The following is a 27,566-nucleotide window of genomic DNA, read 5'->3' on the forward strand; positions in this document are numbered from 1 at the left end:
ATATCTTGGGTTTCGGATTTATTTGATTCCACTGCTGTTCACCTTTCCTGCCACAAGAGGGCGTTGAAGTCTCCACCGACACTTCCGATTTTGAACGAAGGACCGGCGGCAACAAATGACAACAAAGCGGGTATGCAGCCAACGGAATAACCAGTTCTGTGTAAACAAATCAGCTGTCATATCGAGCAACAAGTTGGTAAATCGGTCTGTAGCACAGCTAAATGTTTAGGTCTACAAATAGAGGCAACTATCTTGCTACTATAGTGCGCCACTATTAATGCGTCTTAGCTAAAGTATTGATTAATCGCACAAATGTCAGAATGTCTTCGAAATCTGACCAACTTCTTATCGTGGTGTCCATACTTGAGGGTAAGCGAATCTTTCAAACCTCTTAACACCTACACCGAAAATGTTTGCCAGTTTAAAATAGCTAGCTAGCCAGGGTGCTTGTTATTTTGAAACGTAATGCTAATAATTAGCTAGCTTTAGCAACTAAAGTTTAGAAAGCTAGCTAGCCCAGTCGTAGCTAGCTAACTAACTAGCAATGCTAGCAACCTGAGACTACCAGCACAGCAGCATTACAGAGAAGTATGCAGTGTACTGCAAACTGTATAGTTTCATAGATATATGCAGCTGTTTTATACATCATGACTGTTAACTTCACCATCCCCAGGACGTCAATTTCCCAAGAGTCAGCGCCATCATCTTATAGTTCAGGCTAAGTTTGATGGAGAGCAGTTGGCCACTGACCCGGTGGACCACCGAGAGCAGCCGCAGTTCTGTACCGAGCTAGCCTGGGAGCTGGATAGGCGGACACTGCACCAACACAGGTCACTATCTCCATGAAAGATACCCTCATTCCTCCAAGCTATGCTGGTGTTCAAGACCTTAGTCACAGTTGCAACAAGCAGTTGTCATTTTCAATGAGTTCATGGTGGCTGTCATTCCATCATGTGGTTGGTTTGCTTCTCCAAACCATCAGTTCTGTCCATAAATTAATCTGCTGTAGCAGGGACTTTTTCTGGTCCAAATAGCAGGGTTTTTATTGGTTCATTTAGTCAAATGTTTGAATATTAATTAAAATTGTAGGCTTGGCTACTCAGTAACAAATTGTGATTTTAAAAGTAGCAAAGTATATTACTTATCTTAATTTGTACATAAGTACAAATACAATTACAGTCTTAAAAATATACTCATAAAATTACGTACACATAAAAACTACAGTAATGTGAGTAGTTGTAATTCGTGACTTCCACCCCTGCACGCATATAGAAAGGTCCAACAATATAATATCTACCATCCTGTTGTCCTTACTCGGAGACCAGCCAGTAGCTGTGATCAGCCACACGAAGGCGATGGCTCGATAAATGCAGTGTTGACAAATACATAATGGAAGCTGCCTAGAGAGTCCGCACAGATCTGAAGTGGAGCCTGTGTCACTGCGACTCTGATTCACTGTGACAGCTCTGGGTGTTTGAGTATTGAGTTTACTTGGTGTCTTATCTGTGCTCCTCTGTCCTGATCCCTGTCAGACTGCAGCGAACCCCCATCAAACTCCAGTGCTATGCCATTAATACCAGCACTTCAGCGCGGGAGTGTGTTGGATACATTGTCCTGGACTTGAGATCTGTGCAGGAAGTCAAACAAGTGAGCTCCTTTTTTCAGATTTCTAAAACACAGCCTCTGTCTCTCAGTCTCCTTTTTGACCTGACCTGAACAGAATGTACACCATACTCAAACCTGACCCTGTTCTCCCAAGGATCCAAAGTGGTACCCGTTGCTAAGCAGCAAGTACACTAAGCTCCGCCCAGCTCTCCTGCTCAGTGTGACCCTGGAGAACGACACCAAGCCGCCGGACCACACGCCTGAACGCTTCAAGGCCAAAAAGGCCCCACCCAGGCAAGGTGAGGGAACAAACTAAACTGTGCTAGTAAAAGGATGCTTTCTGCCATTTCCCCAAGGCGATGAATAAGGCATCTATCCATCCCTCCATCCCACATGTCGAAGGCAGTTTGAACTACAACACTCCACACGCACACACACACAGTTGACCTGGTAGCTGTCTCCCTGTGGTGCGGTCAGGTTCCCCGGTGCTGGCGGCTCTGCTCCCTGAGAGGCTGGAGGCAGTGCTGGTCCAGCAGGAGGGCTACCACCAGATCGGCCCGCCCGAACTCTGCTGCGACATGTTCCTCCTCTCAGTCACCGTGGCTTTCGCCACCAAGCTGGAGCAGGTGGGGGGACACGTATCCGTGGCAACTGGGTGCATTATGGGCTGTGCTGGGCACAGATGTAGGCACGGGTCGGGTGGTTTACTTGCTGTAGAACAGTTGTGTCAATGGTGTGTGATGTCACAAAGACTAAAAACCCCTCTGTCAGCGTGCATCATAAGTTATGGTTGATATCCATCATTATGTCTAACGATCTTAAGTAATAACACAATACTCCATCTTGCTTTGTTTGTGTCAGTTGATCCCTAGTACCTTGAAGCTGGCTGGACAGGGCTCCGAGTTCTTCTTCTACTACACTCTGCTGGGGAACGACATCACCAGCGAGCCCTTCCAGAACCTTCTGAGCCCCAGCTTCGAGCCGGAGAGGGCGTCGGTCAGGGTCCGCAGCAGCGAGTCTGTGCTCAGGGTCTTCCTCGGCCTGCAGCCTAGTCTGCAGGTACAACACCTGACCCTCTCTCTCACCTGCACGTTCTACACACACTCACTGCCTTTCATCACACCACTGTCTCTGTGTCTCTCTCTCGCTCTCTCTCTCTCTCTCTCTCTCTCTCTCTCTCTCTCTCTCTCTCTCTCTCTCTCTCTCTCTCTATGTCTCTCTCTCTGCGTCTCTGTGTCTCTCTCTCGACCTACCCACCTTCTCTCCCCCTTCCTCTCCCTCCCTTAACCCCCCCTTCCTACCTGCCTCCCCTTCCAGATCCACCTGTGCTGTGGGAACCACTCCCTGGGCAGCACGGAGGTGTCCCTGGCAGGCCTGGGCCAGACCGGGGTGGACCTGCAGAGCCAGGTGGCCACCGTGGAGGGAGCCTTCGTCCTCCAGCCGCCCAACAGAACCAAGCCCAGCCGGCCCTCCTCCGTTCCCCTGGACCTGCTGCCCACCGTGGGGGTGTCGGTCACTCTCCGGAAGGAGGCGCTCGGCACCCAGGTACAGGCTGGAAACACACCAATGGGCACCACAGACCACACTTGTGTATCCTTTTCTCTATGTATCTCTCTGTCTCTCTCTCTATCTGTTTGTAGATGGAAGGGAAGGCAGAGGGAGGAGATGGACCCCAGGTTCAGATACCAGCTCAGGGTGGAACTGACCCCCAAGGCCTCCCCTCCTCTCTCCCTCCGGTCGACCAGAGGCTCCCCAGCCCCTCTCCTGGCATACAGTCCCCCTTTCTGCCCCCCCCGGCCCGGGCCGAGTCCCCCCAGCCCCCCCAGCCTCAGGACCAGCACCACACACACACGGAGAGCGAGGCTGACAGCCTCGGAGAGGAGGCTTCTCCTCATGGTAGGTTCTGCTTCCTAACATAGAACATCTGTGATGTAGTCAGGTAGGCTCTGGAATGAATAAACAATACATTTCTGTAGTTCTTTATATTGGTTTTGTTGCATTGATGAACCCCCCCTCCTGTATTTACCCCAGCCCCTGCACCCCCACCCCAGGAGGAGGAGTTGGAGGAGGGGGAGCTGGAGGAGGAACTGAGGTTGGAGGAGGTGGGTGGTCCGGAGGCCGGGCCCTCCTCCGTCAGTGTGTCGGCTCCTAAGATCTCCATCCCCTCCTCGGCTCACCACTACTGCTTCTCCATGGACCTGCGCAGCATCAAGAACCTCACCCTGGCCTTCCCTGTCAGCTGCACCCTCAGGTACCTGCCTCCTTCTGCCTCCTTCTGCCTCCCTCAGCCTCCCTCTGCCTCCTTCTGCCTTCCTTAGCCTCTCTCAGCCTCCCTCTGCGTCCTTCAGCCTCCCTTAGCCTCCCTCAGCCTCCCTCTGCCTCCTTCAGCCTCCCTCAGCCTCCCTCAGCCTCCCTCTGCCTCCTTCTGCCTCCCTTAGCCTCTCTCAGCCTCTCTCAGCCTCTCTCAGTCTCCCTCTGCCTCCTTCAGCCTCCCTCTGCCTCTCTCAGCCTCCCTCTGCCTCTCTGCCTCCCTTAGTTATTTGAAGCGATGTGCAAGCGTAATACAAACAGTATTTTGTTGGTCAGAGTCAAGCAACGGTCTGCATATACTGGCCACATCACAGAGTAACCACATAACAGCCGCGAGGCACTGTGAAGACATAACACCACTAATATGCAATACTAACATCTCAATCACTTAACTACAGTGCAACAACAACATCTCAGTGGCGGGGGGGGGGGGGGGGGGGTCACGGAACAGTTCAGCATAAACCACATCCCGAATCATGCTCTACCGCCAGGTATGCGTACCAGTTCTTCGGCAGCGCGGCGCCCATCATGACCAACCCCCCGGTGGAGGTGAGGAGGAACACGGAGGTGTTCTTGCCTCAGTCCTACTGCGCCTTCGACTTTGCCGCCCTGCCTCACCAGCTCCAGGACACCTTCCTCAGGTCAGTCCCGGGCACGGCCTGGTCCCAGGAGGACGACAGCTCTTCCACCAGGGCTGCTGGTTAGGAAATGAGGAGAGGAAGCTTGTTACACACGTGAGATAACAGTATGTCAGTGAGTAATCATGCACCGCCGCCTGGAAACGAGACTTGGCTGTGTCCCCTGTGCTCCAGGGTGCCCCTGGTGGTGGAGGTGTGGCACCGCGACCCCAGCAGCAGAGACCTGCTCCTGGGCACGGCTAGCGTCCAGCTGTCCCTCCTCCTGACCTCCGAGAAGACCCGCTTCCTGGGCCCCTCCGGCCGGCAGCACTGGAGGCAGACGCACTCAGACAGGATCCCCGTCTACAAAGCCCAGGGGTGAGGGGGTCACAGGTCAAAGGGTTTCATGTCGAGGGACTTGGTGGGCTGCAGTTGAGCATCGGGTCCACCAGGAGGCGCTCTTACACAGAGTTTGGAGGGGCCTTGTTTTAAATACGTTTTTCATGAGTGACAAACGCAAGGCTGTGTGTGCTTTGCATTTCACAAGGTCAGTCTTGATGAATGGGTCTGTGTGTGTGTGTGTGTGTGTGTGCGTGTGAGCAGGCCCAGTGAGAAGGTTGCTGAGCTGTGCTACGTCACCAACCTGGAGGACATGGGCCTGGTGAGAGCTCAGGAGATCCTGCTGTCTGACTCCTCTCAGGTAACACACACACACACACACACACACAGTCTCTCTGACCCCACACACAGACCTGCTGGAGAGACTCCTGAGAGAGACTCCAGAGAGAGAGACTCCACAGAGACCCGCTTCAGACGGGTGGACAGACTACAGATTGTTTAGATGGATCCATGAAAGATGATGGAAGATGGACTCACCTCCAGGTGTTGTGTTGTGTGACAGAATGGACAGCCAGCCCCGCAGAGAGCAGTCTCTGCTCCCAGGCAGGCGGCCCCTGGAGGAGGCCCTGCCCCGGGATCAGCCCCTGCCCCAGGGGCCCTCCCGCCCAGGGAGACCCCCGAGTACCAGGCAGCGCTGGAACTGGAGATGTGGAAGGAGATGCAGGAGGACCTGTTTGATGACCAGGTAAGAACCATGCACTGTGGGGGGGGGGGAGGTGTTCCCCTGTGGGGGGTCCACGTGTGTGTGTGATCTGACTGTGGTGTGTGTGTGTGTGTGTGTGTGTGTGGCCCCCAGCTGAAGAAAAAGGAGCTGAGTCACATGCAGGCGCTGGCTGAGGAGTGGAGGAAGAGAGACCGGGAGAGGGAGGCTCTGGTCAAGAAGAAGGTACAGTCCTGAAGAAACTTCTAGTTACTACTGATGCCACTCAGCCTTGTTAGTGTAGTCAAGGACATATATACATTTACCTTTGTATATATAAAAAACTGCGTTGGCCCAGCCGGTGTTGTAACCTTGCGCGTGTGTGTGTGTGTGTGTGTGTGTGTGTGTGTAGGAGCAGGAGTACAACCTCCTGGAGGGGCAGCTTCAGAAGACCCTGGCCGACCTGGAGAAGAGAGAGAGGCAGCTGGCCCACGCCGAGACAGAGGTGGGGCGATCAAGCAGAGTTCACAGGGTCAAAGTTCACACGCGTGCGCCGTCGCAGACGGTCTGACTGGCTGTGGCGCTTCCCCCCCCCCCTCCAGACGCAGCGCCTGCAGACGGAGCTGCGGGCGGAGCACGAGCGCACCCTGAGGGAGGTGCAGGAGGGCGGGCGCAGGCTGCAGCAGGATTGCCACCACCAGGTGGAGCTGGAGAGGTCGAAGGTCAGACAGCTGGAGGAGGAGCGAGCCAGACATCAACAGCAGGTAGGTGGGGAGGGGGGCTGTGTGTGTGTGTGTGGGGAGGGGTGGGTGTGTGGGGAGGGGTGGGTGTGTGGGGAGGGGTGGGTGTGTGGGGAGGGGTGGGTGTGTGGGGAGGGGTGTGGGTGTGTGGGGAGGGGTGTGGGTGTGGGGAGGGGTGGTTGTGTGGGGAGGGGTGTGGGTGTGTGGGGAGGGGTGTGGGTGTGTGGTTATGTGTCAGTCACTGGCTGGTCTTCCCAGGGTCGAGCTGGTGTCCTGGTGTGACCGGTGAGTGTGGGGTCAATGGGCCACATCCCCCACACCCTGAGGTCCTGGAGGGGGAGGGAGGGAGGGTAAGAGAGAGAGATTGTTATTGCATTACCTACAGCTTCTGGGACGTCTTGATATTTCACTTTGTTTAAAACTATTAGAATTACAGTATGCAATTACATTACCGTCGAAGCTTCTCCACTTTAGCCAATGAGATGTTTCCAGTCCTGTGTTGTGGAGTGAGTGTGAGTAGGATGAGATCCCAGCATCCATGTTTGTCCAGCTGTGACCATGAGCCCTGCTGCCCTGCTGGGTCCTGTCTGCCCTCTGCTACCCTTTAGCACACACACACACAGACAGACAGACTGCATGCATATATGATACGGTAATGCTTTAAAGTGAGAGTGTGTGGTGTCGTGCTGTGGTTGGCTCACTTCCTCCTGGTGGCGGAGCAGTGAGAGTTTGATGTGGTCCAGACCTGAGTGCTTCATCCTCCACTTGACTGTGTTTCATTTAGCCTTCAGGTCCGCTGCCCCGTCATCCAACACATTTCTCTTGTTATTCCTCTCTTTCTCTTCCTCTCTCTTTCTCTCCCTGTTCTTCTTCCTCATTCCCTCCTTGACACACACACACACACACACTCACTAACCCCCACACCCCCCTCTCTGGTTTCACGGAGAAAGAAAGTTGAAGATAGGATGTGTGTTATCTCCCCTCTCTCCATCCTGCTCTCAGACAACCCACTTAGTGAAATACTTCTGTCTGCAGTCTCGCTCTCCCAGAGAACAGCTGGCTCCTCTGCCGGCCATAACAAATCAAGCAAAGTAGGTTTCTGACACGCCGAGAGAAGCCAGGGATGGGGAGCAGCCTAGGATTTGCTGGGGCTGGGGCTAGAGCTGAGGCTGAGGCTGGGGCTGGGGTTGGGCTGAGGCTGAGGCTGGGGCTGGGGTTGGGCTGAGGCTGGGGCTGGGCTGGGGTTGGGCTGAGGTTGGGGCTGGGGCTGAGGCTGAGGCTGGGTTGGGCTGAGGTTGGGGTTGGGCTGGGGTTGGGGTTGGGGTTGGGCTGAGGCTGAGGCTGGGCTGGGGCTGGGGTTGGGCTGGGGCTGGGGCTGGGGTTGGGCTGAGGCTGGGACAGTGTGACCAGACTAGGCTGGGATGTGTTTAGTTCTCATCTCCCTGTGTCAGGAATGTGTAAACACACATCTGTCTGCCGTCCACACACCAGAACTCTTCCATCAGGTCTGGGGCTGGGCTGCACACACATCCTATATCTCTCTCTCTCCTTCTCTCTCCCTCGCTCTCTCTCTCTCTGTCTCTCTCTGTCTCCCTCTCCCCCTCTCTCTCCCCCTCGCTCTCTCCCTCGCTCTCTCTCTGTCTCTCTCTCTCTCTCCCCCTCTCTCTCTCCCTCGCTCTCTCCCTCGCTCTCTCTCTGTCTCTCTCTCTGTCTCTCTCTCTGTCTCCCCCTCTCTCTCTCTGTCTCTCTCCCCCTCTCTCTCCCTCGCTCTCTCTCTGTCTCTCTCTCTGTCTCCCTCTCTCTCTCTCTCTCTCTCTCTCTCTCTCTCTCTCTCTCTCTCTCTCTCTCTCTCTCTCTCTCTCTCTCTCTCTCTCTCTCTCTCCAGAGAGAGTGAGGCCCTGGCTAAGTGTAGGTATTGGGTGTGAGGGGATTCTTCCTCACCCTGTGGAGTCTTTGAAGTGTGTTTTGTAGTGAGAGCAGCCAGGCGTCTGGAGTCCAGCCCAGCTCACTGTTGACACTGTGCTCTTTTGTTTTCCAGCATTACTGTGAATTACAGACTTAAGTGTAACCCATTATCTTTATGGATGACCCCATGCTATTTATAGATGTTATTTGAAACGTTCTCATTCTCACTCTCTGTCCCTCTTTGCCTCTCTCTCTTTTCGCCTCTCTCTCTCTCTCTGTCTTGTTTGTCTACCCCTCGCTCTCTCCACGCCCCCCTGCCCAGCTCCTGGATGCGGAGGGGCGTAACAGGCAGCTGGAGAAAGACTTCCAGCTCTCCAGAGAGCAGCAGAACATCCGTCCTGAGATCCGGCTGCAGTCAGAGATCAACCTTCTGTCCCTGGAGAAGGTCACTTCACAAAACCTCACATGACGAAGTCCCAGTGCTCTGGGATCGGCTCGCTGTCCTGAGGACCTAGCGACAGTTCATGTTTCCGAAAAGGTCACTGCTTTATTTTGTTTTCATTTATTTCCTCCCCAATTTAAGGTGGAGCTGGAGAGGAAGCTGGAATCCACCACCAAGTCCAAGCTCCACTACAAGCAGCAGTGGGGGCGCGCCTTAAAAGAGCTGGCCAGGTTTAAACAGGTACTGCTGCCTCCTGTGCCACACTGGGGAGTCGATCTGGAGACGGTCTGAGCAGCATCCATGCTGAGTTGGGGAGGTCCTTGTCACATCAGAGTCTTAATCACAGTTGATAATTTCTCCCTCCTAGACGTGTATATCTAGTCGGTGACCCCTGTAGATGTTATGGCTTGAGTCAGCCTATAGCAACCAGTTTGGTCTGAGAACAAGATGGCGGGCTGGGTCGTCATGTCATACCCGTGACACGTGTGTGACGTCACCGAGCGTGCGTTCTCCCCAGGCCATAATATTTTCCTAGGTCGACCGAAACAATGAAGACTCCTGGAGCTGCAGAGCGGTGGGCACCTCTGTCTGGTCTGCAGCCCCTGCGCCGCTGGGTCAGAGACCCCTCAGAGAGACTAATGCTAGGGTAAACAGAGCAGACAGGCCAGGCTTATCAGGCCTCAGTAAGAACTGTTAGAGACACAAGCCAGCTGGAAACTGTGCGGCCTCCTTTCCCTCTCTAAGTGCCAGATCTATGTTAAGAAAACACCCGTTGATTTATGCTGTACTAAGGGGCTTCATAACTTAATGTGGGCCAGGACTATAAATCTTGTTTGTATTGTGTGCAGAAACAGCCCAGGCCTCGACCATTTGCATGTCTGTGCATTGTTGGTGTGGTGTATCAGGCCATGGGTGGGACCAGCCTACATGCTCGCTCTCTCTCTCGCTCTCTCTCTCTCTCTCTCTCTCTCTCTCTCTCTGTAGTCGGGGTGTGTTTAGTTTGCTCTACTATTTCACCTCTCAGATCAACACCATGGCATTGTGTATAACCAGAGTGGGATCATAAAAATTCCTTTTGTCAGAGGCCCAGCCTCCTGGCCTGGTCAGCCCCACGGAGGAGCCAGACCAGTTCCTTTCTGGAGGTTCCAGTCTGGTCCTCCTGTTCTCCTCTTATCTCCATGTTATCACTGCGCCCCCCCACCCTTCGTCTAGCCAGCAGATCCAGTTCATTCTGGTTGTTCTGTGGGAGTTGTGATGGGTAAGAGGGCTGGGGCTGTGGGTGAGGCTGGGGTGTGAGGCTGGGGCTGTGGGTGAGGCTGGGGCTGTGGGTGAGGCTGGAGCGTGAGGCTGGGGCTGTGGGTGAGGCTGGAGCGTGAAGCTGGGGCTGTGGGTGAGGCTGGGGCTGTGGGTGAGGCTGGAGCGTGAGGCTGGGGCTGTGGGTGAGGCTGGGGCTGTGGGTGAGGCTGGAGCGTGAGGCTGGGGCTGTGGGTGAGGCTGGAGCGTGAGGCTGGGGCTGTGGGTGAGGCTGGAGCTTGAGGCTGGGGCTGTGGGTGAGGCTGGGGCTGTGGGTGAGGCTGGAGCGTGAGGCTGGGGCTGTGGGTGAGGCTGGGGCTGTGGGTGAGGCTGGAGCGTGAGGCTGGGGCTGTGGGTGAGGCTGGAGCATGAGGCTGGGGCTGTGGGTGAGGCTGGGGCTGTGGGTGAGGCTGGAGTGTGAGGCTCCCCTCACAGTTCCTGTCCAGGTCTCTGCTTGTTCTGCTTCTGGGGCTGGTCCTCAGCCGCTTCAAACGTTTCTCCCGGTTTGTTGATGTAGCAATTGCGGTTTCAACAAACATGTTCCAGGCTGCCTGGCTGGTCACCGAGAGAGGGAGGGAGGTGTGTCAGCCTGTGGGCCGTGTGGAGGGGGGGCTGGTCTGGGTCTGGCTGGGTCCAGTCCTCCCTGTCAGATCCCACAGCTCTGAGGTGCAGCGGGTTGTTTTGACGACCAGCCGGTCAACGCGTTCCTCTGGACGGTTTTGGGTCTGCATGTCTCTGTTTCTCCATGAAGGACAGATGAACTCGGTGTGTTGGTTTGTGTTCCTGAAGAGGGCTAACACCCCTCCCTCTCCTCCTGTGTGTGTGTGTGTGTGTGTGTGTGTGTGTGTGTGTCAGAGGGAGCAGGAGAACGCGATGACACGGCTGAAGAAGCAACAGCAGGAGCTGGAGAGCATGAGGCTGCGCTACCTGGCAGCAGAGGAGAAGGAAGCTGTCAAAACAGACAAACAGGAACTGGACGACATCCGGAATCAACTGAACAGGTCAGACACACACACACACACACTCAGAAACACAAACAAACACACACAAACTAACCCATTTCTAGGTTTCTATTTCCTTTACCAGTAACCATTCTTTTGTGCGTGTGTGTGTGTGTGTGTGTGTGTCTCTCCAGACTGAAGCTCCAGGAGGAGCGGAGGCCGGGGTGGGGGGAGCCGGTCCCCGCTCCCGGGGGGGTCGTGTCCCTGAGCGAGGGGGCGGAGGAGCACCTGAGCCGCCTCCTGGAGGAGAGAGACACGCTGCTCCGCACCGGCGTGTACACACACGACGACCGCATCATCAGCGAGCTCAACCGGCAGATCCAGGACGCCATGGCGACGCGGCCCGCTCACTGAGACGGGCGGCCGAGAGGGAGAGGGGGCGTTCGCTGGTTGGTGGTTATCAGGCCTGGTAGGCAGCTGGTAACCCATGTGATCCTCATGGTGACCCAGTTAGTGGGCCTGGGAAAGGCATTTTTCTAACCAGACAGCTTCCATGGACCTGTAGGACTGTTGTCATTGGATTTTCACTAACCAATAACCAGAGGCCGTGTCGACGAACGTATTACCATGTGGGGAGAACTGTCTAGGACCAATAGAGTCTTTCATTGGATTAGACCTGTGTTACGTATGTGGATAGGGATGTTGGGTTTTGAAGCTCAGCTTGGCAGTACTTGATATGTGTGAGTTTATTTTTATACGAGGCTCGCACTAATTATTTTTTGAAAGAAAAGTAGACGAAAGAAAATACAAAAATTATTATTTACCTCTTTCCATCCAGAATTACTGGTGTGGTAAACAAAAGACTTAAGAGTCATATTCCAGCACCCTGAGCCAAGGTTTGTTCTGTCAGTACTTGTAGAGGTTCCTGTGAACACAAGAGGGCGCCAGAGCATGGGAAAAGTCCTCAGTAACGCTCGCTATCTTTCCTCGTCATGCAGATCCAGCATTAGTGAGCCGCACTATTTATTTCTGACTGATGTGCATTTCTGCAAATGTGTATATTGATTTATTTGTGTTAAATAAACTATTTGGAGGTACTGTTGTGGTTTAGCATCAGTATGAGTTTTAAGGTGTCTTGTAGGCCTACATTCCTACACACACTCAAATGATACTGTGTTGAAAGTTGAGATTTTTTTTCTTCTCTCTTTTCTGGGGTTCAGTTATATTTGTGTTTGATCCAGAGTGCGAATTATACAATGATAACAAAACGTTCGTTGTCCTTTGGCATTTAGTGGTGTTATAATGGCAATTACACTGTCTTGTAGAAAACAACTTTGCAGGAACCCCTGTGGCTCAGTGGTGTAAGCATGTGTACCATCGAGTCTACTGCCTAACACTACCCCTGGTTCAAATATCGCTCAAACCTATTGATAATTCATTGAACTGATATCAGTTAAGTAATATATATGTTATTTCCAAGTATATAGAAGGGGGGCCCAATTGATAATTAATTTAACTGATATTAATTAAGTAATATATATATGTTATTTTCGTCCATCTGCAGGGCCTTCTCATAGTTCTTACTCTGCTTTACCTGAGTGATACACGATGAAATGATGATAAGTTATGATGCACGAACAAATGATAAGATGCCACTGGGGGGCACCACAGTAAAAGGAGGCACCCCCTCCCCCCTCCGGATCTGCGGCCACCCCCCTTTATTTCTGATTTGCCCCCCGGGCCTGCGCCCCCCCCCCCCCTTATTTCTGTGGCGCCCCCTACTGAGCCAGAGGGAGGACAAACATTCTGCTCTCAATGTAATCACAACGGAGGGTTCCAAGCGTCAACAAATGCAAAACTGAACTTATTGCTCATTTAACCCTTGTGTTATCTTCGGGTCGTTCTGACCCATCAGTCATTGTGACCCACCGTCGTATTGCGACAACTTTACCGCATACAAAAACAAAGTGAAGCATTTTCTTTTAACCGTTGGGCTGTCTCAGACCCCCCACATTGCGAAGGTTAAAAGAAAATTATTTTTATTTGTTTTTGTATTGGGTAAAATTGGGTAAACACAACGATGGTTCGTTATGAACCTTTGGGTCATGTGACCCGAAGGCAGCACGAGGGTTAACATTGTGATAAAAAAGAGATTTAATCATAACTGTATGAGAGTATAAGAATTCCACAAGGGTTGTCTGATAGAGTAGCCTATACATACTGCAGAGTACGTGTTTTCTTGTCTCTGTGATGAGCTCTGTCTGTTGACCTGGAGGTGGCCAGGACTGATAGCTTACACATGTAATCACATGTAGTACATGCTCTTACACGCCTTGCACACGCCTGCAAGTGTGTGCTCCCTGGCGATCTGACGGTAGAAAGTGGAGGGTGGATGGGCTGTGTGTGTGTGAGAGAGAGAGCCTCTGTGAGTGTGTGTTGACGTCTCGACTCTCGAGGCTGACAGTGTGCAGGCACGTCCAGCTCATCCATCTGCAGGCAGGAGGAGAGGAGAGGAGAGGAGGAGAGGAGAGGAGAGGAGAGGAGGAGAGGAGAGGAGGAGAGGAGGAGAGGAGGGGAGGAGAGGAGGAGAGGAGAGGAGGAGAGGAGGAGAGGAGGGGAGAGGAGGGGAGAGGAGGAGAGGAGGAAGGGACAAAAGAGAAGGAGAGGAAGGAAAGGGACAAGCGAGAAGACGAGAGGAGAAAGAAAAGTGTGGGAAAAGAGGGAAGGAGGAGTGGAGGATTCTCGATTTCCTCGTTCAGCCTGTGAAGTTGGGGAACGGGCGTAGCGTGTGTCCGGAGGGGGTTGGGTGAGCCTCTTGTCTGTAAAACCTGCTCTGGCTGATAGTGACATACGGCTTGTTTAAACACTCTATCCCTCTCAGCCCATCACCCCCCGTTCTGACAGCTGTTCCGTGGACAGGTCGTCAGCCACAGCTTACACAGCTGATAGAGAGACCTGCTATCAGCCTGGTTACTGAGCCCCTCTCTCCAGACCTCTCGTCTGGGCTTTCCTCTGCTTAGGTCTGGCCTGACTGGGCCATGTGACACTGGGCCCTTTGCTTGAGGCTTCCACAGGCAGGAAAGACAGTCTGTCAAGTCAAGGCCAAAGGTGAAATTAGACCATAAATTAATCTGACCTACTGAATTACCTGAGTTGAGTAGGTTAAGATGGATTTGAAGGAGCTTAGATTCCTTAATACTGAGCGACCTCATCATTAACCCTGCAACCTATAGCCTTGCTCTGCAACTGCATCCAGCATAGAGTAAGAATAGCATGGAACACACATAACACGTATATATATTTAAAAAAAAACTATAATCCTGGTAGCTTCACACACTCTGTGTTGACTTAAAAAGTCGTTTAGATTCTTGTGTTGTTGGTTTGTAGGTTATTATCTCGTGTTAAGGAGATGTGGGAAAGTTCCTGTGCCCTCTCTCATCTGGCTGCTATGTGATCCCATGTGAACAATCATGCGAACCCAATACACACACACACACACACAACTACAAATTCTACACAAACATACATGTAGACTTACACTGACGAAAATATCAAGTGCTAAGACACATTTGTCAAGTTAGCGTAATAAACTTTGTATTTGAACAAGGTCAAGAGAGAACTCGAATTTCTCACAGACTTTTTCCCTGCGTTGTATGTTTCCAATTAGTTCTTTTTTTTCTGGAGAAGTTAGAAAAACTCAAGCTTGATCACTAATTGCTTTTGAAAGTGTGACCCCGAGTCTGCTTAATATTTTCCCGAACAGGAAATTCCATGAAAAGCAAACCGTTACAGTCTAAAGTCCCTGGGCCGCTTTCACATGTACAACTTTACAAAATAATACTTCTTGTGTGATCATTTGTTTAGCCTCTGGGTAGAACTGCGTTTCACAGGTCCCAGTTCCCATGGCAAAGTGAGTTGATTGATGTTTGAATTTTAACTGTATTTGCTTAACAAATTCATCAAATTCCCTTGAGAATAATTTGTTTAAATCACTTCTAAAGCTGACTACATTGTTTCTATTCTCTGACCACTAGCTGCTAAGCATGTGAAGAAAGGTGGTTCAATATTTTCTTAATGGAGTTCAAGGTATTGCGGTAATTGTTCTAACCTTCAGATGTGCTTGAAGTGGGAGGGCTAATACAATTATTAGTTCTAAATGGACACAGCTGTTTTTGTTTCCATGTGACTCACTCCCAGTAAAATATAACAGTCTACTCTCGACAAAAGTGATTATCAATGGATGGGAAGAAATGTGGAAGATTGTAGCTTAGGCCTACAGAAAGAAGCCAGGCCTCTTTCAGACATAAAGGCATGACAATTCCATTTATCTCAATTAATGTCGCAATCATCTTCGACTTTAGAAAGCAAACAGACAGTGCCACACTGACAAACATGAGGCTATTTCTCAACGTCAAGTGGAAATTGGCAGAAAATTAGTCCTTGACTAACTAGAATTACAGGCCAGCAGAAAAGGATTGAGATTTCTCCCTGTCCCACCTCGGACAAGCTAGAGGGGTCATTTCACCAGTAGGCCTATGGTATCAAGAGAAGATTTTCTATTCCCTTAAAAGACCTTAACGTAAATATTGATATATGTCCACCAAACGAAACAAGCATAGGCCTAGGCCTACCGTTACAGCCAAAATAAACATTTTATATCATTTGGAAATGTTCTGTGTGAGTGGTATGAGCACCATGGGAGACTGAGGGCAGCTCCAGACTAAATCAGTCATGTGAAAGACTCCCTTGAAGTGAGACGGTGGTTTTAGACCCCTGCCCGGCCAGCACCCAAACAGGGAGAGAAAGTGAGAATGTGTGTATGTGAGTGTGGTAATGGTGGCGGCGGGGGGTGGGGGGGGGGTTGAAGGGTAGATATGCCGATAGGTTTATTAAAGAGGCTGCTTCGTGCTGGTGTTTGGACCGGGGGCGCCGGAGCCGACGGAGAGAAGCTACGGCTGAGAGCTGATGGGACTATATAATAAATCAGCGAAGGGGCGTGCGCACGGAGTTCACGTTCCCCGGGTCAGATCCATAACCCCTTGACAGCTGCCTGCACGGCAAGACCAGCGGTGCCGGGGGACCTGACCTCACAGACACACAGCGGAGAGGCCGGCGGCGGGCAGGGAGCGCGCCCCGCGATCCCCCCTGGACACACCGATACATCACCGCCTGCGAAGATGAATTTGGGCATCTCCAGGACAAAGCCGGGTTACAGTCTGGTCAGTCCCTGCGTCTGAAACGCACATAAGCTATAGGCGGGTCTATCTCTGACACAGCCAGTGACATTTTCTAAAACCAGTGACTGAAAAATACGTTATCTGATCATTGACGGTTTACACTGAGACACCTGTTTTTTAACGCGTAATTTTTCAAGCCCGGGGTAGGGTCAATGGGCTATATACGGAGCAAAAAATAAACGATAAATACATGTTTTCGTGTAAACGTGTTCTGTTTCTTGACATTGTAAATTTATACCAAATATACGTTTTCGAGCATCAACAGAAATAAACAGCAGCATTTTTATCAGGACAATTATTGATAATCATCAAAACTTCTGCTTTATTTCCTATGCAAGTTGGAACAATGTTTTGGTTTAGACCCATATTTATTTAAAAAAGGCAAAATGCTGAAACCATGCAAACAGGAGTCCAAATGTTGACAGGTCAGAGTCTAAATACACTTTTCCAGAAGTTTCTGACTGTTATGTACCGGAGAGCTGATGATTATCATACACATGGTGCTGCTCTTTGTCCGAGTGAAATGGCTTTGCTTATTTCACCTCACATCTTTAGGTCCATATTATAAAAAATCCATTGTATTATATGTACAGCATAGGATCATACATTCTGAATGAACAGCATTTTGATAGACATATAGATTTGGTTTTGTAGATTTGCATCCAACGTGTTTGATACTGTAGAGTTTTACAGTGATCAGTTTTAAAGCTTTGACTTTAGGCACCAACCAAATGTGGATGTTTCTGTGCTTCCCCTCACCAGTTAGAAGTGTATCGTTGCAACGCTATATACATCTACGATTGTATGAGAGTGAATGGAAACCTGTGAAATGAAAACAGCAAAACAACCACAAGAACAAGGGAGAAAATAAAAATATTTTAAAGCGTCATGGAGTGATGTCACAATGAAACAGAATCATTGAGATATACATTTGCCTGTGGGGAAATAGACCTCTCACGGCTGATATGTTGAGATCAAAGACAAAAAACTATAAGATTTTATTGAATCTAAAATCAATTTTGTCCTGAAAAATGTCTTAAAAGCCATAAAAAATGGCTGGATGGAAAAATATCCATGAGCACAGTTCTCCAAACTAAACTGGAAAATTAAATAATTATAATCAAAGTGCCCGAGCATGAGAGCCATAGAAGGAGATAAATATAATTTAGATTTTTTTTCTTTTCTTTTCTTTTTTTTTTTTTTTTACAATTCCCTACTGGTGGATAGTTTCTTCTTTAGTTGTGTCAAAGACATGACAGCCCTCTCCTAAACCCTTAAACCGCTCATCTGGTGCAATGTAGTACAAAGTTGTTCATCCACAACAGAGGTCTGTCTGTCCCTCTCCTCCCTCCTATCCTCTCCTCCCTCCTATCCTCTCCTCCCTCCTCCTCCTCTCCTCCTCCCTCCTCTCCTCACTCCTCCTCTCCCAGACAGTCCTCTTCCCTTTGGTATCAGGTTACAAACAACGAGAAACAGAGACGTCAGACTACAGACAGAGGAACATTTTTGGTATTTCAGGGTTCGTTTTTGGTCGTCTTTCTTCTGCAGCGCTCTCAGGGCCACGACTTCCCCAGTCATAAATAAATAACCCCTTCCCCCCTCATCATTCAGCACCACCCCCCCCCCCCCCTGCCCCCTCCTGTCCCATTCCCATCCTGGTCCTGTTCTTCGCCAGGATCAATGTCTCTGAACATCTTACTTATTTTATTACTGCTTTTGGTTTTCTGTTGCTGATTGGGGGGGGTTCTCAGAGGAAATCTTTGGTTTTGCTTAAGTGTCCGTGACATTTAATCATGATTTTCCTTGCAGTTTAATTCCGGACAGTCAATCAGCTAATCCACCTCGATTGATTCGCTGCTCTCGTTGATGGGCTTGCACTCGTTGGGCATCCGCTGATGTCTGCTCAGCTGGGTCGCCTGTGTGAAGCTTCTGTCACAGCGCTCGCACCTGGACACACACACACACAAGACACAAGGCTTAGATCGAGACTGTACACGCACACACACACACACAGCTCTTAGATCGCACTTGATCACACAACAGCACACAGGGCTTAGAGAGCGAGGGCAGGGTAGGTAGCTCGCTGCTCGTCACCTCATCTCTGCTTGGCCTAATGACCAGCGACACTCCAAAGTGGCGTGACTCCTGAAGGGGCAGGGGGCTGTAATTGGAGTCTGTTCCCCAGGCTGTGAGGGTGATGCTGGGGGAAGGCCTGAGCACCTCCATGCTTCTGGACCTGTCAATACTCCACCCCCCACCCCCCCCCCCCCGGCCCAGCCCGGCTTGATAAGGCGAGCATCTCTGTCACTTCCAATAGACAGAGAACAAAAAGAGATTTTTTGTGGGCCAGCCATCACAAAAAAAGGGGTCCTGTCTCTCCGAGTGTTGTGCTTAGCGGCCCAGAAAGCACTGCTGACACCATGCCAGGTAGAGATGGGGGGGGGCTGCTAATTCACTTGACTGCTGGGGTTATAGGTGCGGGTGGGGGGCTGTGTTGCCTCCCCTCCCTCCTGCTTGACTGTGTTGTCAGTTACCTCTCTGTGTCAGTACATGATTACATGTCTGTACCCCGGTCAGTTTATCCAACTCTGCGCAGCCGGGAGTTTAATGTGTCTTAATGGGGCAGGTTAAACTGAGGGGAGACACAAGTTGGAAGAGCCCACGTGAAACAAAAACACGAGTCAAACTACCCACAGGACAGAAAAGATGCAGACCACAACACTATTCTCCTTTAGCGATGTTTCACAAGCCAGAGAGAGAGAAAGAGAAAAAAAGATTTCAGCATTCTGTCTTTGACAAACGGAAAATGCCAGCTCTAATCTGTCAAGCATATCAGCTCAATGGGAATAACTCGGAGGCTATTGATTGGCTAGTGATTTTGGCGGTGTATTCATTAATGTGTGAGTGTGTCTCTTTCTCCGAGGAGGCTCTGAAGTGCTGATGACACGCTGGAACACCGGGCATGCTGGGATATCTCTGATCGCTGATTAGATGGATGATTTGTTACTGGATTACTGTGGCTCCTTCCAGACATCTTTTATCACCTCCACCCTCCCTCCCTCCCTCCCTCCTCCTTTCTCTCCCCTCTCTGCTGACCCTACAAGTGTGGGGTGGGGTAGGCGGGGGGGGAGGCGTCTATTGTCCGTGTTGATGGGGTGACAGCCTGGGCCACAGCAGGGGTCAATCTCATCCTTGTGTCTCTCCTTGAAGTCAGGTCTCAGATCTAATGAAGTATCAGGGCCCGTGGCCCCAGGACCTCCCTGCAGACTGGCAGCGCTGGTAAAAGACATGATGACATGCTGCACGCATTTCAATTGATGTCGTGACGATCGTTAACTCGGCGGCATGGTCCTGACTGACACACGGGCCGGCCCGGGCGCAGCGTGGCCTAGTGTGAACACAGACAGCAGTAGCTGTGGTCCTATCACGGCTGGGATGGCATCTCCCAGGTGAGTGCGGACGTGCTTGTCGGGTTGGGGAAACGTAAAAGAAATGACGTTGAAAAAAAAAAAAGTATTTTTTAACCGAAACATTCCGACAAACAGTTTTCCCCGTGGTGCTGTGGCGGTGGTGCTGGTGCGTCTAGCTACAGGCTGGCTGCAGCCTCTCTCTGTGATGGAGGGGAGGAAGTGGAGGTACTCACTGTTACTTACTTGAAAGGCTTCTCCCCGGTGTGAGTGCGGATGTGGTTGTTGAGCGTGGTGGCGCCGGCGAACGCCCGGCCGCAGTAGCCGCACTTGAACGGCCGGTCGCTGGAGTGTGTGACCACGTGGTTACGGAGCTCCGAAGGCTGGGAGAAGGACTGGGAACAGTGGCCGCACTGGTACGGTCTGCGGAGACACACACACACACGCACGTGCACACACACACACACACACACACATACACAAAGGGTAGAAGGAGTTAGAGGTCTGTAAACACACACACACACACAAACAGGTCAGAGGGAAACGGACACTGCACTCCCGTTGCTATGGCAGCATGACCCTCATCAACAATGTGTGCCTAGTTCATGACTTGGCCATCTATCATTGTGTGCGCGCGCGCGCGTGCATGTGTGTGTGTGTGAAGGTAAGATAAGATCCACAGAGACAATCAGTGTGTATTTATATATAATGCAGGTGTGTGCATATATGTTTGTGATAGAGATTGTGAGAAAGAGACTTGAGAAAGTGTCTACTGTACGTGTGTTTGTGTAACTATGTGTGTGTGTGTAAGAGTGTGTGTTAGAGTCAGGAGACAGTCCCAGCAGGGCCACAGTTGGATGCTTCCCTGTTAAGCAGCCAAACTGAAGACAGAGCATTGTGGCTGAGCAGGGAAGCACTGCTTCAGAATGATCACACTAATGACTGTTCAACTGTTCCATCAATCACACACGGCCTTCAGAGAGAGGGGGCTCCAGGGAGCACACGCACGCACACACACGCACTCACACACACACACACACACATGCGCGCATACACATGCACACACACACACACACACACAAATTACTCCAAATTACACAAATGACTCCACTTAATAAAAGACAATAACAATCCCATCAGTGAGGGATGTTTCTGCTCTCAGAGAAACTTAAAGAACAGAAACACACAGAGGAGGAGAGGAGGAGCAGGCTCTCCTGTTCACACACACACACACACACACAGGTAAGGGAGAGAGATCCCTCCTCACAGGGGCTTGGCTGTTTGGGTAAAATAAACGAAACAAAAACAATAATGAAGCAAAACAGAAGAAGAAGGACGAAAAAAAGAAGGAAGTAAAAACAGAAGAAAGTGTAATAAAATCGAAAAATTCTCACTCCCAGTTTTCCAACGGGAGCGTCGGTGGTGTGGGGGCAGGGCTCATCTATCACCCAGGTCTATAAGGCCGGCCGGGTGACTAAGACCACTACTTACTTGGAGGTTTTTCTGGAGCTGCATTGATTGGGAGCTGCAGGAGGTGATAAATGTGTGGATATTATTTATTAGGCCGTCGCAGGCTGATTAATGCCTGGTTATTGTTTATTAGCTACAGAGCTTGAGAGAGAAAGAGAGAGTCCAGTAGATAAACACCTCCATCACACACACACACACTGTGTAGTACACGCACACATAAACACAAACAAACGGTAGTGCTCTAGGACAGTGAGTCACCATACATTACACCTCTCTCTCACACACGGAATACTGACATTTCAACTTCATTTATGTTGTATTGTATAATTGATCCGATCACACTCTTTAGTTTCAATAAACATCAAACTATTTATTCACTGCAGTCAAAGCTGCTGAGAGCTATTACTGAATTGTTAGTAGACATACTAATGTTCATACTTCATGAAACAAACAGGCAGAGAACAGGGCTCTCTTTGTCTGGAAGGAGAAGGCTTCTGGGACGTTCCACAGATAAATCACTGGTTTGACCACGTCAATACAGAGCCAATGATCCGCAGAATCCCTCCCAGCGACATATTTACACCGCGCTCTCAGAAGCCTCCACCCCAGCACATCGACCACACTATTAAAATCTAGTGTTGAGATAATGCCCCACTCACGGGCCAATCACAGCAATCATAAAAGGGCGGGACAGCGGCTGAAAGCCAATGGGTGCGTGTGGATCTCAGTAGGTGATCTCCACACTCGGCCTGTGGAGTGCTGGGATGTTGATGAAACAGCTCGACGGAGCTGGAATACCCAACTCCCACAGGTCAACACCTCGCATCAAACACGTCCATCTAAAGACACCCAAACTACGAGGCGTTCAGGTGTGTTTAGGAGTGTGCATGGGCCTCCGTTTGGACACAGCCCAGCGGTCATACAGGACACACTAAGGCCTGATGGCATTAACAGTATTATTCAAGTATGGAAGTGTTCATTACTGGGGTAGAAGACAGTCTGTGCTACCCACGACCACTGCGGACCCTCCTGCCCCCCTCACACAGGTCATCCCTGTCGCCCTGGAAACATAGAAACACAACTTGAGCCCCCCCTGGTTTCCCCCGCCCCACATTTAGTCTGACTCATAACAAACATGGCTCCCATTTCTTGGTAAACCTAAGACAGGGATATCCAGTGTCTGTATTTGCTGTTCTGCGAAATTATGTAATGTTACACAGCGAAGATATTTCTGATGTCTAGGGAAAGTTCAAAGTCATACAGTGAGTAGTTTAAAACCAGCTTGTCTTTAGCTGTGTGAAAGTCATCTGGATCAACTCCGAAAACGTGAATAGTTAAGAAAAAAGCATTCCGGGCGTCCTGGCGTGATCGACTGTCCTATCACAAGGAGGTTTCTTCAAAGCTGACAGACATGTTTGAAGTGACCGGGGGAAGAGGGGGGAAAACGAAGGAAAACGTCCCTCCTTTGTGGAGGAGAAACCCAGCACATACAGTCAGCAAATACAGACGATCCCAAAGGATTTTTTTCAGCGCTGAGTTACAATCGTAATTCATCTTCGCCCAAATGTACATATAAACGAAACATCAATAAATATGTATAAGGCCCAGTGCAGTAAAGCAGGGGCAGTGAGGGGCTTTTTAAACAGATGCATCGGGTCATTTACCAGGCAGGGAGCCTGGTCTTCCACACACCCCGATTCCCTTGTTCAGCTAAATTTTATCTGCACCCCAGGGTCATAAAGTTGAGTATTGACAAGCACTCACATTGACTCCAACTCCGGCGTATCCAGGCCACATTTTTCTTCAGTATGAATATTAGTTTATTGAATAAGTGGCATCTGTTTTCCTGTGTGTCACCGTTGGCCTAGGTATTTCTCCCTGACATCTCAAGCTGATTTATAGGCCTGTATGCTCTGAGGAAAAATAGAGCTAAGCAAAAATTTCCAATACATCCCCCCCATGCCGTATTTAATTAAGTTGGGAGATGTTGCACACTGGGTTTGAACCCTGGGAACAGAAAGACCCAAGACACAGAGAGAGAGGAAGAAAGAGATACAATAATGACAGAGAGGGAGGGAGATGGAGATGGAGAGAGAGAGAGAGAGAGAGAGAGAGAGAGAGAGAGAGAGAGAGAGAGAGAGAGAGAGAGAGAGAGTTATGTAGCAGGAGTCGCAACCTCACACACAGCATGAGTGGCGTTATTTCAGTTATTCAGGTGTTGAGCACAGTAAAGTAAGAGTAGAGCACAGCATAGCACAGTCAAACAGAGCACAGTCCAACAGAGCACAGTCCAACAGAGCACAGTCCAACAGAGCACAGTCCAACAGAGGGACAACGCTTGCCAGGAACAGATATCCACTCGGGCCTCGTACCTGTCAGGGTTCTGCGTGCAGACGTGCATCTGCAGCAGGATCCTCTGGGTGAACGTCTTGAAGCACTGGCCGCACTTCCACAGGTGCCAGTCGCTGAACTCGGTGCTGAGCTGGGAGGTGGACGTGGGGCTGGCCAGGACGCGCTGGTTCTTGGAGCCCAGCTGTCCGAAGCCGCCGGGGTCGGCGTGGCCGGCCTTGTCCATCATGGAGAAGCCGCGGGAGGCGCAGGGGGAGTGGGGGAACACCATGGAGCGCAGGAGGGACGGAGGGGGCTTGCTGGTCTTGCTGAAGGGCTGCAGGTTCTCCTGTCTAGACATGGCCTCCATCACACTGGCAGGCACGTTTACTGGAGGGGAGATGGAAGAATCTCAGGATGTCTGCCGTGACCAAAAACATTAATCTTTACTAAATAATTTTTAACTTACAAAAATCTCAAAATAACAAACAAAACGAATGCAATGAAAAGACTAAACAAACATTTTCTCAACATTGCACTTTTACACTGCGACACACAGAAGACAAAAATATATATTAAGACATATCATATTGTTCATGGGTTCATTGTTCTTCTTGGTTGCTTAATACCTTTGCACAGTACTGTATTTCATTGGTACTTCTATCTAAATATGGTGGCTGCGATCTCTTTCATCACCACAGAAATCAGACACTGCAGACAGGAGAACTAAATTGTGATGCTGGAAAATTTCGGAAATTGACGTGAGTTTGAACTTGTTGGGCTGAATGTTTGACAAATGTGACCAGCTACATGTTTTAGTTCATGTCAGGATAGATGTTTACTTAATAAAGAAAACCAAGCTCACGAAAAGTCGTTGCCAATGTACAGTACTTAACCCAGACATTTGTTTGATGTCGACTGAACTGTACACATCATAATTGCAGCCCATCCTTCATCATTTCACCTCTGTCAGAGCCAACAGGCTGGATTGATCTGCAACTAATATGATGTGGAGATAATGATGCCATTTATAAGTTCCCCCAGGGTACATATTGACGTATGCATTATAACTCTCTTGCAAATGCTCCATTCGTTGAGCTACGAACATTATGTAAACAAACATTTGTCAATATTGTTTTGGCCTAATGGAAGATACATCATTCAAATGTAGGAATTATGCATGTTTATTTCAATGAAACAGTGCAGTGAAAGCTTTCTTCATAGTTGAGATGAAGAAAGCACGAGTGTTGTTAAGTAAGTCTCAAGTCTTTATTGAAACATACTGTCACATACAAAACTCTCTCTCTCTCTCTCTCCCTCTCTCTCTCTCTCTCTCCATCTCCCCATCACCCTCTCTCTCATCCTCCCTCCACCTCCATCTCTCCCTCCCTCTCTCCATCCATCCATCTCTCCCTCCCTCTCTCTCTCCATCCATCCATCCATCTCTCCCTCCCTCTCCATCCATCCATCTCTCCCTCCCTCTCTCCATCTCTGTCAGAGACCAGCAGACCTGCAGACCCCATCTCTCCCTCCCTCTCTCCCTCTCTGTCAGAGACCAGCAGACCCCATCTCTCCCTCCCTCTCTCCCTCTCTGTCAGAGACCAGCAGACCTGCAGACCCCATCTCTCCCTCCCTCTCTCCCTCTCTGTCAGAGACCAGCAGACCTGCAGACCCTCTCTGAGTTTTGAGCAGAAACATCTTCATGCGGCAGCCTCTCCTTGTTGTTATAAGAAACATATGATGCTCCCCGACGTTCTCAAGAACGGCCCCGAGCAGCCCGGGCCGCGATAACTCATCCACGACCAACCACATCCCACATTCCTGCTATTGCAACATGCTGTGTACAAAAACACAGATTTAGCAGGCGGTAACGTGAGACATGTGAGACTAAGGCTGGCTCTTTCTCTTCTCATGAAGACAACAGGGATGTAGAGTAATCAAAAGGAAATTCTGTATTTCTGGGCAGAGTTTGGACAGAGCACGCTGCGGATCATCACGAGGAGCGAGTCAGATTCAAAGGAACTTGTGTAAATGTATGACAAGAACGTTCGAGAGATCAACCAATCTAAGCCTCCGGCAGCATCATCGACCAATTATAAAAGCCAGACTCTGTGTACTTAACCAATTGCAGCTAAGCTTCCATTCTCCACCCTTCTTGCCAAGCCCCTGCCCCTCCTCCCCAGACATACATTTAGTCATTTAGCAGACACGCTTATCCAGAGCGACTTACAGTAAGTACAGGGACATTCCCCCCAAGGCAAGTAGGGTGAAGTGCCTTGCCCAAGGACACAATGTAATTTGGCACGTCCGGGAATCAAACCAGCAACCTTCTGATTAATAGCCCGATTCCCTAACCGCTCAGCCATCTGACATGAGTGGAGAACACAGAAAAGGTGATGGGTTTAGGCAAGATGGAGGAAGTGCATCTTCTACCTACATGCCTTTTCTGGGCTGCAGGGCAGTTCTCCTGTGTTTCAGTGAGTCTGTGTTTCACTAACAAACAGATTGCCCGTTTAAACCATGCAAGACCTCAGAGGGGCCTCTGAACAACCAGGCTATCACGCTCGCCATCCTCCCTCTCGTCGTTCTCCTCTCTGCCACGTTGTCTACGGTTACGATACTGTATCTATCAAAGTTCTACTGTACTCTACTCTGAAAAACAGTTTATATGAAAAAAGGCACTTGTCTAAACAGGGAGTCCGACTGGACTAGAGTAATAAAATGTAGAACATGTAAACACAGAGCTGTCAGGGCCTGTGGCTGGGCCAAGACCTCCCTGGCCTGGGACTACATCACAACACTCAAGACCTAGCCAGGACAGAGGCAGTGTAGAGGCAGTATAGAGTCAAGACAGAGGCAGTGTAGAGTCAGGACAGAGGCAGTGTAGAGGCAGTATAGAGTCAGGACAGAGACAGTGTAGTCAGGACAGACGCAGTACAGAGTCAGGACAGAGTCAGGACCCAGCCAGTACAGAGTCAGGACAGAGCCAGTACAGAGGCAGTATAGTCAGGACCCAGCCAGGACAAATGCTCAAAGTCTCTGAAAAACTGTTCTCATAGGCTGGGATGGGAGGACAGGGGAACAAACACCAGGAGGATGAAAGGCCAGAGAGACCATGAGAGAGGAGGGCAGGAACACGAATACAAGCCGGAGAGACCATGAGAGAGGAGGGCAGGAACACGAGTACAAGCCGGAGAGACCATGAGAGAGGAGGGCAGGAACACGAGTACAAGCCGGAGGTGTTGAAAACCTCAAGCTGCTTGGTACCTTATAGGGACCAGAGGCTAAAGACCAACATCACGTCATCAGTTTGATGTTTCTATGTTTAACGTCCCGCGAGGTGAAAAAGAGAATTTCTCTCCCACTTTTAACTGGCCATGGTTGTCGGTACCAGACATATAAATCACGCAGAGGTGACGTAAAGAGACGAATATTTACACCCGTTATTACTGTGGCTGAGGTGCCACACTGCCGTAGAAATATTTACCCTCAAATCCAAATGACTGCTTTTTCCTAGCAGGCTGCTACATGGAGGACACATGTCTGACAGTTCTGTTTTATTGGCTTGTGTCGGGCTCCGCCACACAGTAAACTCTATGCTGCCTTTTAGGTGTGTGACGTTTTATGGAAGCCATCCTTGAGCAGGCTTGGTCACGAGAGAGAGAGATTCCAAACCTCTGCAACGCAGGCAAATCACTCCGGTGTAGTATTATGACAGCAGTCATGTTTGTCTGGCTGGACGTCTATCTGCTTACTCCTTCGGACAGTTGAAATTAAATCGCACCAGCCACCTGCCAACTCAAGGGCCCGAGACAGTAAGCGTTACTTGCCCTGAGGCAGTAAGTACATTGAATAAATGTGTGTGTGCATAACAAGCGTTTCCGATGCAGTGTAAGTGAGACAGATCTACGAATGAAACAAATTACATGAACAAAGGAAAGGAACATGGCTTCGCTTATACGTTTAGAGAACGAGAGGTCCGTGTCAGTCAGTAGCAGGAGGAGAGAAAAGACAGAAAAGAGAGAAAAGAGAGAAGGGAAGAGAAGAAGAGGAGAGGAAAAAAGAGGCAAAGTTTCTTACGGTTCTCGTCCTGGGCGATGCACTGGAGTGGGATGCCAAAGAAGGAGGTGTAGCTGTCGTTGTACCAAACCAGCAGCTCTGTTCCCCGGGGGATGTCTATGCAGGCACGGTAGAATATACAGGACCTGGACAGCACACACAGCACAACCAGG

General features: G+C 50.1%; 2 protein-coding genes across 4 annotated transcripts in view; one reads left to right on the forward strand and one right to left on the reverse strand.

Annotated features, from left to right (window-relative positions):
• The first annotated feature begins 104 nt into the window (after nucleotides 1-104).
• cep120 (centrosomal protein 120) lies at nucleotides 105-11,989 on the forward strand. The gene is made up of 20 exons (XM_062454765.1): nucleotides 105-369; nucleotides 674-830; nucleotides 1,533-1,647; nucleotides 1,760-1,904; nucleotides 2,083-2,231; nucleotides 2,467-2,664; nucleotides 2,923-3,150; nucleotides 3,246-3,501; nucleotides 3,637-3,856; nucleotides 4,407-4,556; nucleotides 4,728-4,910; nucleotides 5,136-5,232; nucleotides 5,434-5,616; nucleotides 5,728-5,817; nucleotides 5,984-6,076; nucleotides 6,174-6,335; nucleotides 8,539-8,661; nucleotides 8,800-8,898; nucleotides 10,807-10,952; nucleotides 11,087-11,989. The coding sequence occupies exons 1-20, from the start codon at nucleotides 321-323 to the stop codon at nucleotides 11,304-11,306; spliced, it is 3,063 nt and encodes a 1,020-aa protein (XP_062310749.1). The 5' UTR covers nucleotides 105-320; the 3' UTR covers nucleotides 11,307-11,989.
• A 5,761-nt stretch (nucleotides 11,990-17,750) lies between these two features.
• Nucleotides 17,751-27,566, reverse strand: part of prdm6 (PR domain containing 6) — a 30,389-nt gene continuing 20,573 nt past the window's right edge. For 2 of the 3 annotated variants that reach the window (XM_062454773.1, XM_062454774.1), the window contains 4 exons: nucleotides 27,415-27,539; nucleotides 23,379-23,724; nucleotides 19,783-19,959; nucleotides 17,751-18,076 (listed from right to left, as the gene is read on the reverse strand). In XM_062454773.1, the coding sequence (XP_062310757.1) occupies nucleotides 17,962-18,076; nucleotides 19,783-19,959; nucleotides 23,379-23,724; nucleotides 27,415-27,539 (763 nt within the window). In that variant the 3' untranslated portion in view covers nucleotides 17,751-17,961. Of the gene's footprint in view, nucleotides 18,077-19,772; nucleotides 19,960-23,378; nucleotides 23,725-27,414; nucleotides 27,540-27,566 lie in introns of all 3 variants that reach the window. The other variant, XM_062454775.1, reaches the window with a different exon arrangement.

Source organism: Osmerus eperlanus, chromosome 28 (genome assembly GCF_963692335.1).
Source record: "Osmerus eperlanus chromosome 28, fOsmEpe2.1, whole genome shotgun sequence".
Lineage (NCBI taxonomy): Eukaryota > Metazoa > Chordata > Actinopteri > Osmeriformes > Osmeridae > Osmerus > Osmerus eperlanus.

Excerpts from the sequence above, each read along its gene's own strand:
- cep120 (XM_062454765.1), top strand. The coding sequence starts at position 321 with ATGTCTTCGAAATCTGACCAACTTCTTATCGTGGTGTCCATACTTGAG. Across the intron at positions 2,232-2,466 it reads TCGCCACCAAGCTGGAGCAG|TTGATCCCTAGTACCTTGAA; the intron begins GTGGGGGGACAC and ends TGTTTGTGTCAG. Across the intron at positions 3,151-3,245 it reads AGGAGGCGCTCGGCACCCAG|ATGGAAGGGAAGGCAGAGGG; the intron begins GTACAGGCTGGA and ends ATCTGTTTGTAG.